Below are 20651 nucleotides of genomic sequence, written 5' to 3'. Positions count from 1 at the left end.
TTGGAATTTAATTTCTTAAATTTGCAAATTATTTTCAAATGTGTTGCGGGTTTGGTTGAAAAAAACCTGAACCCAATGGGTGTGGGCGTGAGTGTTGTTTTGCCACCCGAACAGTCTTTGGGTTTGGGTTTGAGTTTGGGTGATGATTTCGGATGTGGGTTTGGTAAGTGTCAAACCCGCACCCATGGGCGCCCGTTGCCATCCCTATTATTTAATATGGTGTTATGTAACCGTCAACAAACCATAAATGAAGAATTGATTTTGCCTTCAACGCAGAAGCTACGATTTTCTGCTTCTAATAGAATCGATTCTACACAAGAGAATCACGTTGAAGGACAGAAATCCAAACAAGATCCTAAGATGAGAAAATCACGTTGAATGGTGAAAACGTGCGTTAAAGGGCTGCAAACGTCAAACCAAACATACACAAAAATCCCTTTATGATACTGTTGAGACCCATTTATTTAATTCTGTTTTTTACGTGTTGTGTTGAAAATATTATAAATGATATTATATGTGTAGATATGCTAGAGCTACTTAATCACTTAATTGGAAGCTCCATTATTCCTTGTCAAGAACAGTACTCGCCGTTTGTCCCCCATGGATCCACTTTTGATTTCTTGATGTAGGATGGCATTTTGGTTTCTTGAAGCTCTTTTGGCCAATGGTGCTACACAATAAACAGTGTTAAGTAACACATTAACACATATTTTTGGGCATGGGTCTCCCGTAGGCCGTAGCAGTTTCACGGGAGGGAATAAAGTGCTAATCTATGCCATTCATTTTATAAATTTTAAATAATAAAACACTTGCAAGAAAAATATCAATGGTTGTGATTTCATGGGAGGTTGATTTCACTTGAGACAATCACCTCCCCATATTTTTCGATACAATGTATTTTTTATGTTCAAAATGTATACGAATGTCAAATCAATATGTATCTTAACAAAAGTTATGTTAAAAAATGTATAACTAACATTATCATCCTCACAGCACACTTTTCAAAACATTTTTTAGTTGGTTATAATTTATATGGAAGCGATCAAATCATACGAATTTACATATAAACTAGAACTTTGACTCATGCGATGCTTGAGTCTAATTAGGTATAATATGTAACAATAAAAAATAAAATATAAAAATTCTAAGAGCATTTTCAATAAGAGTAGTATAGGGAATTTCATGGATTAATTATTCTATATTTGTTTATGTGCTTATTTTATATATTTTTTAAATAATTTTTGAACCCCATCGTTTTGTTTACTTATTAAAAAAAATTGCTGATAACTAAAGGTTAAAAAATTGATGATAATTAAAGGTAAAAAAAAAAATTAAAGACGTAATCAAGAACATAAACTTAAGTAGACATCCATAAATAAATAAAAATTGTGATTAATTCCGCCGTTCAAATTTTATTGAAAAACAGGGTTAACATATTAGGATTCCTAAATTCTTTCATAATTGAAGCACATGTTTTAGCGGTTGAAAGGTTTTATTGTAAGTAAGAGATGCAGGTTCGATGACAAATCTGTATATTTTTAATATAAAGCTGCAATAAAAAGAAAGAGAAAATGAGGGGGAAAAATTTGGTTTAGGGTTAGCTTATGTTAGCAAGCTTATAATATAAGAGATTATCGGTTTTTAATTGTTTAAATTGTGCAATGAAAATTGATGGTGCTTAATTGTCGTATAAAATCTTTCCTATGAAAGTTGATGGAGCTTAACACCCTCTGGACATAATTTAAATCACAATTGGTCTGCTAGTGCATATTATATCAATTGATCATCGGTTAATATTAAATCTGCAATATTAAAAACAAAATAATGAATGTGATTAGTGACATGACTATGGTTGTGTTTGGTTGTATTGCAAAAAAAAATTGATTTAGTAGAATTGAGTTTGATAATAACTTTCCAAATTACACGTGAAAATAACTTTCCAAATCTCACATGATAATTATTCTCTAAATTTATGATCCGGTAGAAAAAAAATCATTGATGGTGCTTATCAATTATTGCACATAATTTTAATCACAATTGGTATTCTTGCCATAATGGTTGAAAATATTGGCTTGCATTGTGAAGGGTTGCGGGTTCGAATCCTAGCAAGACAAAATTTTTTATATTATAAGCTTGTATACACAGGCAAACTCTAAACCCTAATTTATTTTCTCTGTTTCCCTCCATTTTATTTTGCAATTTTTATTAAAAAATAATACAATTTTATCTTGAATAGGATTCGAACCCGCAACCATTTTGTGCAAGGCAATATTTCCAACCACTATGGCAAGTATACCAATTGTGATTAAAATTATGTGCAATAATTGTTAAACACCATCAATTTTAAAAGTATATCATATCAAAATTATTGTTGACTATATTATTCATCACGAAATATTTTTATGTCTTTCCTGATCAATGATTTTTTTTCTACCGGATCATAAATTTAGAGAATAATTATCATGTGAGATTTAGAAAGTTATTATCACGTGTAATTTGGAAAGTTATTATCAAACTCAATTTTGCTAAATCAATTTTTTTTGCAATATACAACCAAACACAACCATAGTCATGTCACTAATCACATTCATTATTTTGATTTTAACATTGCAAATTTAATATTAACCGATGATCAATTGATACAATATGCACTAGCAGACCAATTGTGATTTAAACTATGTCCACAAAGTGTTAAGCTTCATCAACTTTCATAGGAAATATTTCATACGACAATTAAGCACCATCAATTTTCATTGCACAATTTAAACAATTAAAAACCGATAATATCATATATTATAAGCTTGCTAACATAAGCTAACCCTAAACCAAATTTTTTCCCCTCTCATTTTCTCTTTCTTTTTATTGCAGCTTTATATTAACAAAATACAGATTTGTCATTGAACCTGCATCCCTTACTTACAATAAAACCTTTCAACCGCTAAAACATGTGCTTCAATTATGAAAGAATTTAGGAATCCTAATATGTTAACCCTGTTTTCAATAAATTTGAACGGCAGAATTAATCACAATTTTTATTTATTTATGGATGTCTACTTAAGTTTATGTTCTTGATTATGTCTTTAATTTTTTTTTAACCTTTAATTATCATCAATTTTTTAACCTTTAGTTATCAGTAATTTTTTTTTTAATAAGTAAACAAAACGACGGGGTTCCAAAATTATTTAAAAAATATATAAAATATAAAATAAGCACATAAACAAATATAGAATAATTAGTCCATGAAATTTCCTATACTACTCTTATTGAAAATGCTCTTAAAATTTTTGTATTTTATTTTTTATTGTTACATATTACGCCCAATTAGACTCATGCACCGCATGGGTCAAAGTTCTAGTTGTATTATTTTTTAATGAAAATTGCAAGATAAAATCGAGGGAAAACAGGGAAAACAAATTAGGGTTTAGAGTTTGCTTGTGTATACAAGCTTATAATATAAAAGATTTTTGGGTTAAATATATTTTTCGTTTTTATAAATATTGCAACTTTTATTTTTAGTCCCTTAAATTTTTTTAGTCGAATAATAATCCCTTAAAATTTTCCATCCGCAAAATTGATCCCTACCATTAAATGAGACTAACATAGAAAATGATATGCTGATATGTCAGTTTTTAATGAAGAAGAATGCTAAAAACATATTTTTCAACACACTATTTATTAGCTAAACCATTCAAAAACTATTTATTAGCTAAAATTTATATGTACCCTACCAAATCATGTACTTCCTATATAAACTTTGTGTGATACTTATAAATTTTAACCAATAAAAAGATGTGTTTTGACATGTGTTTCTAACTTTTTTTTTACTATGTTTTAAGTACAAAATTTTCATCATTGTTCGGCCGTTTAGTAGTGACTAATTTTCATTAGAAAACTTGTGGAGCACACACATTGTAAGTTCTCCCTCTCAACTATATTTTTTTTTCAAATGTAAGAGATAAAGATCGAATTAATAACCACTTACTTAAGAAATTCAAATCCCTTATCACTTAAACCAATTCATTATTGGTAGTGTGTTACTAATATTATCCATTGACAAAAGTAATCAATGATAACAACACATTCTCTAACATTTTTCAGCATTAAAATAAATGTTCTTTCTATATTATTTTTTTTCCCTGTTTTATAATTTTTTTAAAAAATGCTTTCTCAAAATTTGGGAACTGTTGGAGGATTTCTATCATAAATTTCTTACAAGTTTCACCTACATGGCTGCCATGTACCGTAACAGCAACAATACTATACCAATAAAATCTCAACTGTTTCTGTACTTTATGTGAGTTGCTTCCTCGTATGTGAGTTGCTTCGGCGAGAAGTAATCGTACTTGAGACACTGTCGGACATTGAATGTGAACATTTCTTGCAATTAAGATTCGAATTTTAGTTCTCCGTGTAGTGAAAGTCTCTAACCCATTCCGGTAGACTCAACCTCTTGATAAAACTCAACTACTCTATATATGTATGCTTGAGTTTTCTAGTTCCTGCATAAACATAACAAAATGAAAGCAACGTAGTTTTTTAGCTAACCTTTATTTGAGTGTTTAGAATAAAAGGGAGGGAGCTAAAAGGAGTGAAGGAAAAAGACAGGTGAGTAGTAGTCCCCCACTTTGCATGAAATTTTATTCATTTCATTGAACTAAAAATCTAAAACCCTCAAATATATAGAAACTCCAAAATTTTATCAAACTGACCTTTTTGTTTCTTATCACGGCAGAAAGCGCTTCCACAACAACATTTGAATGCTTTAATAGGATGGGTATGATCATCAAAGTCAATACCATAATCCTGCAAACAATGTCGCACATAAATGACATCAAAACAACTTCTGATGAATGCAAAGTTAAAAGAGTTTAGTACACTATCATCTTCATCTAGGGACCTAGGAGTCAAGAATCATAGCTACTTTTTAGATGCCTTTGTTTTGTGTACTTATGTCATTTAAACAACAAAAATTGAACAACTTTTGCAACAATTTAAAGGGTTAAATATGATTTTGATCCCTATAATATAGAGACTTTTTCTCCTGAACAATTTATCTTTAGATGAATTCATTAATCACTTGAACTAAGCTACCTAATTAATTCCATTATTCCTGCATTCTTAACTCATCATATGCTATACCCTTTGTTCAAGATATTTGCGGATGGAGAGTGTACCAAACATCTTCATAGAATTTAAACGACAGAAAATTAAGAATTCAATATCAGAAACCATATTTACAATACAAATACACAATCAAAAGGATGCTTTATATGTCACTATTTTAATGCAACTACTTAAACACAAATAAGAAGCAAATGTCATGTGTTGGTCTAATGGACTTACCCATGTCAACTCCTCGTATGCACTCACATCTCTGTTTGTAAAGAGGGCAAGCTGCAGACAATGACCAAAATAAACTATAAATTCATCCTCAAAAGTCAACTTTCGTAGTCCTCCGTTGATTTGAGTACATTATAGAATAAAAATCATCAATTTAGTCCGTAAATTATCACAATTTCTTCAATCCCTAAACTATATAAATATAATAAGTAGTCTCTAGAGTATATGAAATCCGTCAATCAAAATTTTAAAGTGAATGAAAATTCGTCAATTAGTCTCTAACATCGTAATAGAAGACTAAATTGTTGGATTTTATATACTTCAAGCACTAGTTATTCCTTCCTCCGTACCACAATGTAAGTCACTTTGGCCAAATTACACAAAATAATAAATATAATTGATGTTGTATGGAAAAGAGAAATTATGAGTTAGTTTACAAAATTGTCCTTCATTAATGGTATTGAAAAGATAAAGTGAAGAATTGAAAGAAAAAAGAGTAATAAATAGTTAAGGGTATAATAGGAAAAATACATTGATAATGTAAAGTGACTTATAATTTAGTACAATTTTTTTTTCTCAAACTGACTTACAATTTGGTACGAAGGCAGTACTATATATTTAGGAAAATGTTAACCAGTATCTTAAATGATCAAATATTTGTATTCTCCGGGTTTTATGCCCTCTTTGTAACAAAAAAAAATTTGTATACTCTTTGTTAAGAAGTTTTTGTTAAGAAGTTGCACATCGGATGTGAGTTTGTCTGACATGAGTCTATAAGTAAGAGATAATTCTCATCTTACAAACCGTTTTTATAAGGTTGAGTTTGATTCAACACTTAATTCTAAAAGACTCTTCAACACAACTTATTTTTTGGTTCTTTTGGTATTAGCATGAACCTTGTATTTATATAGTTTTCAGAGATTAAATCAGATATTAATAATTTAATGAGAAAAGTGATGATTTAATCTACATTAATATGTTAAAATAAAAGCCTATAAAAACAAATTCTCACATGATAATAGTGGCGGTCAGGTGTCTCCACTTCAACAGGAATATCTATCAGATTTGAATCATAGCATCTAGAATTAAGAACATGGAAATCATATTAACTCCAAAGTTAACTATTAACAGTAACTATTAACTACTAATTTCGGTCGGCCATTTTTCTAGTTAAATATAAATTTAAATAACATAGATAGGTGTATGCAATAAAATATATATATATATATATATAGACACACACAAATGCACAATAGAAAAAATATATTATATAGAGAGAATTTTAAAGTTAACTATCAGTAAATACTAAATTAATTTTGGTTGGACATTTTTTCTAAACAAACTTTTACCTTTAACAAATCAAAGGGAACTCCAAGACTAACTACAAACTTTAGTTGGACATTTTTCTGTACAAATTTATCCCTTAACAACACAATTTTTTTTTTCTCAATTTCAAATTTAGAAACATCAATCATGAGGACATGTCTAACCTGAAAGAGTCGTTCAAGTGGTGCAAACCATTAATCTTGATGAGTCTCAATAACATATTAAATGATTTTCAATTTCTTTAAAAAAAATTATGGATGATCTATGATATAAACTTTCAATCCAACAGTGGATTTTGTAAAATTCGTATTCGTTATAATGTTATTCATGACTTGCACACCATGCACCTGAATCATTCTTTCATGTTAGAAAAAGCCAAATGATGAATATTGAAACTGAAATTTAGATGACATAGTAGATATTATGGCTAATGCGACGGTGGACCACCTTCACAAGTGGTCCATCGTGGACAAGTGATCTACCGAATATGAATTTTATGAAATTTACTGTTGGATTGAAAGTTTATATCCTATATCATCCATAATTTTTTTAAATTTTTTTTAAAATCATTTGATATGTTATTGAGCCCATCAAGATTTACGTCATTTAATAAACCGTTAATCTTGATGAGTCTCAATAACGTATCAAATGATTTTCAATTTTTCTAAATTTTTTTTATGGGTGATCTATATGATATAAACTTTCAATCCAACAGTGGATTTTGTAAAATTCGTATTCGTTATAATGTTATTCATGACTGGTCCGCCATGAACCACTTGATGAAGTGGTCCATATTAGAATTTACCAGATATTATAAATTAACATAATACAAAGAAAAACAATTGGAAAGGGACATCGCAAGACATTAAGGGTGGAATTCTAGCCAGGCTTGACAAAAAAAATATTGGCTGTACGGAAGAACAAAAAAGATGAATGCAAAACGGTACAAGTGATGGACTTCAATCAATCTTGGGTTAAAACAAAAAGTGGAAAGTGAAAATGCTATTTCATAGTAGACTCTGACATAAATGAAACAAAAAATAACAATCATAATGGAAAACAAAGAGAAATTTCGGATGCAGAAAATAGGTATTGTTAGTCCAGAATGATCAGGATAGCACCCTAGCGGAATTTCAGGCAAAAAGCATTTGAGGCTATTCAATTTCGTCCAAATTAGAAAAATGTTATTGAATTTTAAAGAGTACCTATGATTGATGAATCTTGCCACATTCCCATTATATGTTGCATCCAAGCATAATGCCTCTTCATCCTTTAATCCCACTTCTGAGCCCCAGTCTGCATCAAGCGTTACAGGATATGTATGTCTGTCATTGCCGGTACCTAGTACAATCCTTTCATACAATTCTGTATTTGTTAAAATTTCCCCGGCGTATTCACATACAAAGGATCCCTTGGGCAAATCTTCTAGTGGTCTAACGCCCCAGCCCTTTCCTTCTTCAGTCAAGAACACCTGAAGAATAAAAGGTAATAACGTGCCAATCATAGATCAAACACAATAAGTTTAGCAACAATAATAGAACCAAAGTAATTTAGTGATCCAAATCCTTTGATACAATAACATGATTCCACAAACTTTACTTTTTAATCTAGTAGTCTGAATTTCTGACTTCATTATGATATCTTCATTATATTATAAGGGTGTAGAGTAAAAAAATAGATAACCTTCCTTAAACGTATTGTAATTTTCCATAACTTAATCTAATAACCATAACAAAATAAAACTAACAAAAGTAAATAACTTTTTCAACAAAGGAGTTGCAAAAGTATTCAGAGAATAGTTTTTATAGAAATAGTGGATCAAAGACACAAATGATTCCCTAAACATATTGCAAGTCTCATTTGCCTTCATCTACCAATAAACCATTAATCTTGATGGGTCTCAATAACATATCAAATGATTTTCAATTTCTTTAAAAAAAATTATCGATAATCTATATGATATAAACTTTCAACCCAACGGTGGATTTTGTAAAATTTGTATTCGTTATAATGTTATTCACTACTTGTGCATCATGCACCACTTGAGAGGCTCGTACATGTTAGACAAAGCCTCATAACAAAATGTTAAAACAAAGGAAAGTAAATAAAATTCTCATCAAATAAGTTGCAAGTTATTCAGAGAATAGTTTACCTGCAATTTACGGCTTATACCCCGTTGCACTACCCGATTTCCACACTGCATGTCACATCCACATTTCCTCCAGCACTCCTTTATAAACTTCCTAACTAGATGTCCCTTGCATGGTTCAGGTTTCGTCTCATTCTTAGACCTCTCAATTGGGCATTCATTACAGTACACATAATGATGATCTTGAGGTTCCTTTATCATAGACATGCAATCTTTTAAAAACTTTTCTTTCAATAAACCTTGTGAAGAGTAAGCAAACTCCCCACCAGTGTCTTGAGAGCATGCACAAGGAAATGGTAAGGAAAGGCAGTCGCCTGAACAATCAGCACAGCAACCTTGATCCGCAATCCGAGCAAGTGCAATGTTGACATTAGCACTTTGATACGTTGTATTACATGGAATGTAATTAAACTTCGGAAAATCCTCACTTTCAGTTTCATCTAATAATGATATTTTAACATTTTCTGAACCTTTTGTTATGTCATCGACATATCGAAAGGATTTCTTTTTATCCTCAGCAGGAGCTTGCGTTGACCCCTTTCGATTCAAATTCAAGCCCATCTTCAAAACACTTCTGCATAAATCGTTTAATAGCTTCGTCACCGATAATTGGGGCTCAACAGTCTTGGAAGTCCTCAGGTATTTCTCCTCCACAGATTTCATAACACCATCCAAATTAGGAATATGGAAATTTGTTTGTCTGATTGCAGCATCAAAATTTAAAGAAATTTTAACTTCTCCCAAAGGTGAAGAAGCAATATCAATATTACCCTTACTGGTTCTGGTGTTATTATTGCATGTTGACTTATCTTCTATCTTGTGTGTATTCTGATACACCTCTGTGAGGGATTTGATAGAGTGATTTCCATTTGAAGCATCAGGCAAACCTATAGAAAATCAACAAGAAATTCACAAAGCAGCATACATATCAAGAAACTTCAAACTAAGTGTACAACAACATCAGCCTTTCTTAGGCAGCAGCCACAGAAAACTATAAGTTGATGAATATAATCTAGTTATAGGGCACAATACATCAGAGTAGCTCACTTTTCGGACATTTTTTCTTTAAAGTCCGTTGCAAAAAAGATAGGAAACATTGATATTACAAACAAACTGATTTCAGGAACTCCACTCCTAGTATCCTACCTTTCTTGAAGACAAATGAAAGAAAGATGGGAGACCTTTCAGGACTCAAAATGGTAGAAAACTCAATCATAATTGATGTTAAACAACAACAAAGAAAAATAGTAAAAGCCGTGACGTTAGAAAGCCTGTCATGATTACCATTGTAACTTGTCGAAACAGATCCAAGATGAAGCTTAGGTTTCTCAGTTCCTGATGTTATAAGCTTCTTCTGATAGTGATCAGTTGACATGTTTTTCCTCTGAATACAAGGATTTATAGGTTCATCAATTGGGTCCTCGTGATGCCCTGCAGATGATGCTGCCCCAGGATAACTTTTTCTATCTCTAGCAGTCATGTGAGGTAAACTTGGGATCCTTTTTTCGTCACTCAACCTTCTCTGAAATGCATGTGAACTGGTTGCGGACTTCATACCTTGCCTGGAAGTTTGTGGTGGTTTCATAGTTTCCTGTTTAAAAGTCTTTGGAGGTATGCCAGTGTCTTCTACAGATAACACTTGTCTTGAGTTGTCAGCTGATGAAACCTGGTTGTCTGTATCTACCAAGTGACGTTTCTGTTTTGGTCTTTCACCATCATGACAACTTATTGGAGCTTTTCTCTTATGTTCTTCTTGCTTTCAGAAAGAATATAATAAGGTATCAGAAAAAAACTGATCAATGTAGATATAAAGTATAAACGGGCAAAGGTTTTTAGAGAAACCTTATCTTCCTTTGACTCAAAGTATGCATCTATAAGTGCCCGATAGTTGTCGTCTTCAATAAGCTCCCATTTGTTATCATACAGTTTAAGCAAATTTATCAACACTGGTTTCACCTCTTTCTTCGAGATTCCTAAGGCCTCCATAGCATTAAAGGCCATAATAACCCTTGGACTAACAGGCATGGTAGTTCCAAAAGTAATTTCACACAATTCTACACTAACAAAACAGCTACTCGTATGCCAAGACTTTATTGCTCTTCCAAATGGCCTTTTACCAGTCCTTGCTATCAACTTGAACTTTATGTCACAATAGTTAATTTTTTTTCCTGCACATCACAAAACGGAACCGGAGCAACACCAACAAGAGGATCAGTGAAATGAAAGGAAAGTTATTGAAAACCAAACTAAAAACATATACACTATTATCAGTATATTTCAAGGGAACTTTGCATACAAATAAAAATAAAGGAAAACGTCAAAGATACATCTTTCTTAATAGACTCATGAACTGGAATATTACAATTTTGGCAACTTTCAGAATAGGACACAGAAGCATAACAAATATAGTATGAAAACTAAAGGGAAAACAACTGTTTTCATTGTTAAGTAACATTTTAGAAGTAGGGGAGGCCATTTCATTTTGAATTTACAGCAAGGGCAGATTAAAAGTTGTGGTAAGGGTTTATAGTGGTCCTTCGTGTTACATGCTTACGTACCAAGGTAAATACTGAGGCATGCTTTATGGCAAAGGATAAGTAAGAAAACAAAAACAAGATGAACAAGAAGAACCAAGCCTAAAATGAAACTCTATCTTCTTTCTTTTCTAATTGGTCTCTATCTTAAAACTGCCAAATGCTTTTTTTTTTCATCTCGTGCAATCATTCCAGCCATCATAATATCCTCGTCTCTACAACACTAAGCTTACTTTGTTGTTAGCAATTTACCATCAATTACTCAGTTTCATATCATACGACATTATAAGCCTTGTAAGTGTTCAATAAAGTTTTCTTTTAAGCTAGAATAGTACATTTATGCCACAAATTACATATGCAGTATCCCTCCATTTCCTCCACCTTGTTGAGATCATATGTTGATTTATCTCTCTATCTTCTTGTCTTTGTGTAATGGACCTAAGTTAAGGTTTATTCGCTTAGTTAAAGTTATATACAGCCATGTGAACTTAACCCACTATAATTCAAGAAAAGATAAACACATACTTTTGCAGTGTGCTTTTCAAAGATAATGTCATTTTAGAGGAACTTTATCCAATTTTTCATCACTTTCATCTACCAAAAAAATGCAATATGCTCCTACAGTAATGCAACTATGTTACCTGGAGAAAAAAAAACTGGATTATCTCTTTGCTCTTCTAGAAAAGGAACGTCTGTTCTGCATCAAAACAGAGGAAGTGTGGTGCCAAAGTCATATATTACGGTGAGCATTGAAATTCCAAACTCTTGAGTTCAATATATAAAAACTGTTTGGATAAACAGTTTGATTAAGCACTTATCAGATAAATGTTTATGATTAAGTTATTTCTATAACAAAAGATAAAATAAAGGCATAATGTATTCACATAAACTATAAGTTGTTTTCATAAGCTATCTTGTGGAGCTTATGAAAATAATGGACATGTCGCTAACTCACAATCTGTTTCCCAAAACTTTCCCAAACAATCTCACAAGTGTTTATGTCATTAAATAAGTTCAAATAAGTCATTCCAAACAGTTTCACAGGTGCTTATGTCAATAGATAAATTCAAATAAGTCAATCCAAACATGCCCAAAGTGAGATATAAGTAATGGATAGTGTATGATGCTCCAGGGACCAGACCCTTCAATAAATTGGTTTCATTCTGCAGTGAGAAAAAATGATTTTGTAACATTGATTTTGACTAAAATTGAGTTGAAAGTAAAGTAATTTGTGTTTGGATACATTCATATAAAAGTGAGTTGAATTGTAAATTTAAGTGTAAAAATCAATTCTAGAATCAAAAGCTACAATTTCTACCTTAAGTAGAATCAATTCCAAAGAAAAAATTAATTCTACTCTAGATAATCCAAACATGTCAAAATCAATTTTACCTCGCTAGAATCAACTTTGGCTCCTCTAAAAATGGAATCAAACATAAACTTAAGTCATGTGATGAAAGATTGGCACAATTTAACAAGTAGCAAGTGAGGACTTACATTGATACCTACAAATAGTAAACTTTCAACGAAGCATTTACCAACTGCACTGTTCCATTGAATTGAATCGAATTCTACACAAATGCAAACAAATTATTCATTTATTACATAATAATTTCAAATTAAAAATGAATTTCAGTCGACAGTTATGAAGCACAGACGCCAGACACTTGGACACTGACACATGTTGGTACCGGTAATCATATGAGAAAATGATATAATTAAAGTAACTGTATGTGTCGGTGTCAGACACCACGCAAAGACGTCTAATCAGAAGAGAGTGTTTGTGCTAACAGTCTCGAAAACAAAACCCTCCATGCAAGCATTTCATGTTATCGTGTGAAAGTGGAAACAAATAGAAGCAAAAATTAAAAATAGAAAGCAATAAAAAGAGTGAAAATCGATTTGACATTTGACATACACATAATCAAACAATAATACATTGAAGAGTAGAAGCGATGAAATTGAAAAGGTAGAAAATGCGGTTTTGCAGTTAAAGCGGAAATAAAAAGCTTCGCTAACACGGAAGCTATATAACGGAGTGAAGAATTTGGAGAGAAAAAAGGGTAGAGAAGAAGGAGCTAAAGTCCAAACCCTTGAAATGAATGAGAATGAATGTGTGTGTATTTAATATTTAATTATTTTTCGAAAATTTCACGGAAAATCAGAGAATGAAGTGTTTGTGACTGCGCTGTTGTATTTATTCAGGAGAAGTTGTAGGGTCGCGGGTCCCATTTCTATTGGGCCTGGAGAAGCGAGTAAAGGGGGAAGGCATTTTTTAGGATTTTGATTTCCGTGTTGTTTTTTTCACCACCACTATTCGGCCTGCTGGACCGCCTAATTTAATTCGCATGTTAGTTTTGACATCAAGTTGTTCAAATCTTCTCCTGATCGTAAGTGCGGGATCGAACTTTTGTCCTCTCTACCAAGTATAATATCAATTATTACTGAACCAACTAACTATCGATGATTTCATTGTATTTATGTTTGAATTTGAGACTTTTTAGTGGTGTGTATGGTTTTTTTTTTTTTAATAATTGTTATTGTATCCACGAATGAAAAAAATGGTGTCAATCTAACGCATATGGATGGTGTGCGACGGATGTGAGTATAGTAAATTTTGGGATATGGTTCGGTTTATCATCATAAGAAAAAAATGGTCAACACAGTTACACACATTAATTAATCACATTATACATTTGCCAAATTATGGGAGTACTGACTCTATTTACAAACCAACTGTCAAAAAAAAAAAAACTCTACAGTATTTACAAACCAGTGTCAGGCTAACGCAAGTTTCGAGATATTGGATTTGACTTTTTTTTTTAGAATCAAACAAACTTAATTCATTTCATTAGTAACTAATAAATGTTCAATATATAAGGGAATAATCTCAAATCTATGGAAACTAGCCCAAACATTGGCCGCCCTAGCAAGAGTATGAGCAACCAAATTCGCTTGTCTCCTAACAAACTTAACCTCAAAGTTTACAGAAGATGACATAAGAAGAATAATGTCGTTAACAATTAAACTAAATTCCGAATTGCCCCGTCTTCTCAAATGGATGGCGTCAACCAACAACTTTGAGTCACTTTCAAATTGGAGTCGCTCAAATCCACGATGGATAGCCTCTTTCATTGCATGTAATAGTGTCAATGTTTCGCCTTCCACTATGGAATAAAAAGGCTGCTGTCATTGAGTCAAGCCAGCCACAAAATGCCCATTGGTATCACGAAAACAAAGACTCATAGAAGTAACACCTGACCCAACCACAAACGCAGCATCAACATTACACTTTATCCATTCCGCTTCTGGTTTCTCCCACCGAACCGGCCTAGGATCCTCAATTGGGTTTGACTTTTTATTAAATAAAAAAATGGTCAATTCACTTACATTTATTTATCTCATTCATCTATATTTCTATTTTTTTTAGGAAAATACTAAAAAGTGCCCTCATGGCCAGGGGCGGACCCAGCCACAAATTTCTAGTGGGGCTAAAAAAAATTAGACATTACAATTTTTTTCATCTTGATAACAATTCAGTTAAACAACAAACATTATGTGAGAGTTACAATATGTATATCCAAAAAAAGAACAACAAACCAGAAACTATTTATTCAAAAAAAGAAACCAATAAACTACTCCCTCCGACCTTATTTATAAACAAAAGTTGCTTTTTAGATTCATTGGAAAACCAATGTATCTAGCCAATATTTAATCCAGATACATTAATTTTTCAATTAATCAAAAAATCAACTTTTGCTTATAAATAAAGCCGGAGGGAGTATATCTAAAAACCACAAAATTTCTATTCGAAAAAAAAGAAGAAAAAACTATAATTTATTGAATATATGTTAAATCATGCATATCACCTGTTTAACTCAATCAGCTTATAACTTATTAATTTTTATTCCAATTTTACCCGTATTATCTTACTTGAAAAAATTAAATATATTAAACATTTTTTAATGTCATATTATATTTACATGCTAGTTCAATTGCTAATTTTACCCAAATCCTATAAATTCAATTAGTTGTCCACTATTTTTTGACAAAAAACCCAAAGTTGATTTTTATAAAATTAAAGGCTTAATTACATATTTGGTTCCTTATATTTATTTTAGGTTTCAATTTGGTCCCCTATCTTTAAAAAGTTTCAATTTGGTCATTTTCGTCAAATTTTTGTTTAAATCGTCGACATATCTAATGAATTTGCGTACATGAACCACTTAGGAGAATACTATGTGAAATGTTAGAAGAAATTAACTCAAAATTTAACAAAAAGTTCGAAAAAATTAACTCAATTTAACAAAAAGGACCAACTTATGTTGAGATCAATAACATAAGGGTCCAACTTGAAATTTTTTAAACATAAGGGACCAAATTGAAATCTAAAATAAACATAAGGGACTAAATATGCAATTAAGCCAAAATTAAACTATATAACTTAAAATAATACTTCATGTATAACCAAAAACTTGAAATCATCAACAATAGACTATGAACTAATATTTGCACTAAAAATTAAACTAATATGTATACGAGATACTTACGGTTATGAATAATAAACTCTAAACTAATATTTACATTAATATTTGTATGAATATGTATACAAAATGACTTAAAATTATTTATAAAATTTTTATTTTTTATTTTTAGAAAAATTTGGGCTGGGCTGGTGTGGTTACAGCCACATCAAGTCTTGAACAGGTCCGCCCCTGCTCATGGCACTGGTTAAGGAAGCAAAAATAGTAATTTGGCATTGGAACTTGTGCAGTCAACTTCTCAAAAGTTTAAAAAATGTTATTTTCTATTCAAAACTTTCTTTTTTCGGTTAGCATGACCTTTTTTTTATTCATCTATATTTCTATCTTTTTTATATGTAAATCAAGTATAGTATGCATGAAACTGTAGAGAGTAATCCCTGAATTTTGTGGGATTCAAATGTATGACAAACTCTCCTTAAGAGTTTTAACACTGCTACGTGCTCAAGTCATAAATCGAACTCAGGACATTGGCTAAGTTATTTACTACTCCCTCCGGTCCTTTTTATAAGGGGAACATTTTGAAAAAATTACACATGTCAAGGAAGCACATTGTATATACTCCCACCGGACATAAATATAAGCAAAAAAACACTTCAAATTTTGGTCACTATTATAAGCAAAAGTTAATTAATTTTAAACTAATTAATACTACTATTCCTAATATACTCTTATTTAATTCTATTTTATTTTAAGCATTTATTTCACTTTTACACTTTTTAAAATGGGTAATATAGTAAACTTAACTCATGTTTTGCATTAAATCAAGAAAATTAACTACACTTAACTAAATTTTTTAAAAATCGCGTAAACAGTTTTTTTTTCTTATATTTGTGTCCGGAGGGAGTAGTTATTTTCATTTAATACTCTTCTAAATTTAAATTTATTTCATGTATACCCTTATTTAATTAATTTTATTCAATTAATTTACTAATTTTTAATATTCTCTCATAATAAATAAGGGCATAAGTGAAATTAAACATTTTAAATATTTAAAAATTGGTCAAAATTTCTTATAAAAAATACCAAAATTTCCCCCCAAAATATTCCTTATAAAAATAACCGAAGGAACTATAAGCTTCATTAAATGGTCATGTACACATGGCACTCACCTCAAAGAACCATTGTATAAAATTGCATTAAATTTGTCTGTTTAAAAAGGAAATAATTCAAATTCAAATATTAATTTTAATATTAAAAATATAATTATGACCTAATAAATAAGATTTATTATAAATAATTTATCTTGCATGTATTTTTTTACTGTAAAAATGACTTTTAGTGAAATAAAGTATTTAAACAATTCGTCAAAAAAATATTTAAAAAAATATATATTTTGAAGCATGATGTAAAATAGTAAAAAAATAATAATATTATCTTTCAAATTAAATAAAAAGGATGAATTTGTATTTTATGTGTATATCTTTAATTTTAAATTATTGAATTTTTTTTTCATCTAGTAGCGTAGTTGCAAATTATTGAAATTTAAATGGGACATAATGAGTAAATAAATTATAAAATTAATATATCTATAAATTAATGAATTATATTATAATAAAAAATCTAATTCTAATTTTTTTTGACACACTAATTCTAAATATTATTAAATATTATGAATTGTTGTTAGTTTATTGTAAGAAAATGAATTTAAAAACTTTATATATTTAAAAAATCTACTAATACATTAATACATATTATAAATTGAAATAATAAAGAAAATAATTACTAACATATTCTCAAAATTATAACCAGTTTATATATTTTATAAAATATAGTATTTGTAAAAATTATTTTAATAATAGTACAAATTTACGAAATAATTAAAAAATAAAATAGCTCTGGCACATATTCACTAACTTTTTTTTTGGTACAATGAGTGAAAAGGAAAAGGAAAGAAATAAAAAAAAAACTATCTAGAAAATAAAGTCCCACTAGCATCGGCTAGCAGGAGCAGGTCCTTCCAGCAGGCGGAACAACTAAAGGAGAATAAGACTCGTGGTTTCTAGCTCCAAGCTTGGCTAAGTAATCTGCACATGCATTACCCTCTCGAAGGGTGTGAACAACTTTGACTCTCTAGTCTCTCGCAAGGAGATCCTTGATATTGTGGATAATAGCAACATAATGGTGCCAAGCATTAATAGGATCAAATATCAACTTGATAACGATCTTCAAGTCAGAATAGCACAACAACTCTTTGATCTTGTCAAGACTAAGCCATGGTATATTGTCATTAGTTCTGCATGAAGGATGTTCGAGAAACCTATATTACCAGCAAAATCGTGGGCCCACATGCCGTCAAAATTCCGAATCAAACCTCCAAAACCGGAGATTCCAAGATTACCGATGCTACTCCATATGAGCACCTTGTTACTAGTTAATTAATTTGCAAGTTAACCGCACCAAGAAGCCAATATTTTGGCTCATTGCCAATAAGCCAATTAGAATATTTATCAATGATATATGTGTATTGTGACTTGATACTACTTCAAGGCAGGGATGAAAATAGGTAGGATATCATTTTTATATTGTAGTTTGAAAAAATATTTGTACTCATTTTTGTCGACATATTTATATTGTATTTTATATTATATTATATTATAAATAAATATTTTTATTAAAAATATGTAATAGTTTACCAATGTTTCAACTCCATGTGAAATTTGAGGTCCAAGTCTCGATTGTTTTGAGTAAAGAGATAGGTCAAGCATAGACTCAAATGCTAGAGATGAGATGACACTTAATTAACTCAATCTTACCATCAACTATACCAATTGAGAGGAAATTCTTCTACGAAACATAACAGAATGAGAGATAGTGGATCTCCTTATAAGGGAGAAAAATCACACTCATTAAAAAAAAATAAAACATTACAACTGTGTTAGAATTCCAGTTTAGTATTTCCCTTTTATTTAATTAGTTAATCAGATAATAATCCAAATCACTCTACTCATAGTCATCTTTTCTAAGCCGAGAGTTAAGTAGGGAGACAAATATCAGACCCAAAAACAGAGTTGCAGCCCCTCCAACTATTATTGCTATCAATTTTTGGGACTTTTGACTGTTGTTGTTTCTGCTTGCCCCTGCATCACGAATTTCATGTAAAATTATTACAAGTTAGAGTTAAATAAACCAAGGAAAATACTATTCTTTTTATGGAGTGAAGCCACTCTAGTTAAAATCATAACTAATTACTTAAAATTTGGGTTAGACACTAACTCAACTCCTATAAAATTACATTGTACACATTAAATTTCGAGCCCCAATGTAACAAAAAAAAAATATCGAGCCCCAAAATCAGATTAACAATATATAATTGTTATTGTAGAACCTAAAAATTTCGAGACCCCAAAATTTTCTAAAATTTAAAGGTATTTAAAGGTCTGATGTCGTCGCACACCCGACACATGGTATTGAGCTAGACCTGATAATCGGTGTGGCGAACAGCCCACCTCTCTACTCCACGGCTCTACTCTACCATGTTCGGTTCAATGACTCTTATTTAGTTGATTTTTGAATAAACTCTACTCTACGGCTCTACCATATAGATGACCCTATCTATCATAGCATTTGCAATTTAAAGACTAATGTTCTGAATTCAATTTAACAATAAATTACCTGGAACATAGCTATCATCATCACCATTACCTGATTTGAGCATATATGTATAGCTTATAAAACACTTATCAAAATATATTTTTGCTGAAGCTGAACCGTCACATTCTTCCTTGGCAACCATAACTGCATCATTAACACATTCACTACAATCACAAGTTCTCAAACCACTTTCACACTGTGCCATCAATTTCACTTTTTTATAATCCATTGCATAAAACCCATCACTATTTATAATCCCATTTTCAAGCATCATAAATGCTTCTTCCATCAACTCTTTAAACTCAACATAATATTCTACAACAGGTACTCGACAAATCTTGTGGAACATTTCGTTGTTTTTGGATTCACGAATAGTTTTTTCTTGAAATTGTTCCGTTCGATATTGAACGTAGCAACCTTGAAGTTGTAATCGTGCGGACGTGGAATCGTTGCACAAGGTGTTTGATATATGAGGAAGTAAAGATGTTACACATGTGAAACAATCTTCGTTGTTGATGTCGTTTCTACATTGAAAAAAGCCGGATATGAAGGTGTGGTCGTTGATAGCTTCGTTGGTTTTGAAGAATTTGTGTTGAGATGATTGTGTTATGAGTTGTTGGAATAAGGAATCTAGTGATTGAGAATAAGATTCATGGTTGAAGGTTTGTGTTGAACATGTTTTGTATACTAATGTGTTGTAATTGGAAATTGGTTTTGAAGAAGGTAAAAAGAGCAAGAAAGTGATACTAATGAAGAAGATTGTGGTGGAATATTGGAAAAAATTCATTTTGGTTCTATAAGATTTAATTTTGGTGGTTTAATTTTGAGACATTGATTTGGGTTGGAGGAACCAACATTGAATATTTTATGATGTGTTGTGTGGTTTGTTGTTACTAATTTAATTTGGAATTGTGGTGATAGTGGCAATGAGGAGTTGGGTTTTGGTTTGCATTTTCTTTCCTAATTCTATCTACCGAATGAATTGGTAGTGACTATGAATTGACATAGATTTAAAGTTGAATATATTTTTATTTTTTCTCGTAATTGTTGAACTTTGTAAAATTTAAATTTAGAATTTTAACGTTGTTGTATGCTCAGACTAAAGATTGGACCCATGACCTTGATTAAATTAAGGCAAATGCTAACCTATGTCCTAAGGACACATTT

The 20651-nt window shown here is 30.9% G+C and overlaps 2 protein-coding genes across 3 annotated transcripts; both read right to left on the bottom strand.

Annotated features, from left to right (window-relative positions):
• Positions 1-4167: 4167 nt before the first annotated feature.
• LOC123903157 (histone-lysine N-methyltransferase SUVR4) lies at positions 4168-12025 on the bottom strand. Its single transcript, XM_045953066.1, is given in 11 exon segments — positions 4168-4499; positions 4710-4803; positions 5344-5394; positions 6353-6419; positions 7872-8137; positions 8819-9377; positions 9516-9702; positions 10100-10332; positions 10453-10607; positions 10658-10983; positions 11991-12025. Coding segments are annotated over 10 exon segments (1830 nt in total). The 5' UTR covers positions 10841-10983; positions 11991-12025; the 3' UTR covers positions 4168-4464.
• A 6658-nt stretch (positions 12026-18683) lies between these two features.
• Positions 18684-20330, bottom strand: LOC123903156 (plasmodesmata-located protein 2-like). Of its 2 annotated transcripts, none has more exons than XM_045953063.1 (2): positions 19506-20330; positions 18684-18970 (listed from the first exon to the last, which is right to left on the bottom strand). In XM_045953063.1, the coding sequence occupies exons 1-2, from the start codon at positions 20269-20271 to the stop codon at positions 18834-18836; spliced, it is 903 nt and encodes a 300-aa protein (XP_045809019.1). In that variant the 5' UTR covers positions 20272-20330; the 3' UTR covers positions 18684-18833. The 2 variants fall into 2 exon arrangements, with proteins under 2 accessions (XP_045809019.1, XP_045809021.1); XM_045953065.1 differs by having other exon boundaries at positions 19536-20330.
• Between the last annotated feature and the right edge of the window lie 321 nt (positions 20331-20651).

The sequence above is a fragment of the Trifolium pratense genome, linkage group LG1 (genome assembly GCF_020283565.1).
Source record: "Trifolium pratense cultivar HEN17-A07 linkage group LG1, ARS_RC_1.1, whole genome shotgun sequence".
NCBI lineage: Eukaryota > Viridiplantae > Streptophyta > Magnoliopsida > Fabales > Fabaceae > Trifolium > Trifolium pratense.
The sequence above is the reverse complement of the archived record's forward strand: the minus strand, read 5'-3'. Positions and strand labels throughout refer to the sequence as shown.

Excerpts from the sequence above, each read along its gene's own strand:
- LOC123903156 (XM_045953063.1), bottom strand. The coding sequence starts at position 20,271 with ATGAATTTTTTCCAATATTCCACCACAATCTTCTTCATTAGTATCACT. Across the intron at positions 18,971-19,505 it reads TGATGATAGCTATGTTCCAG|GGGCAAGCAGAAACAACAAC; the intron begins GTAATTTATTGT and ends TTCGTGATGCAG.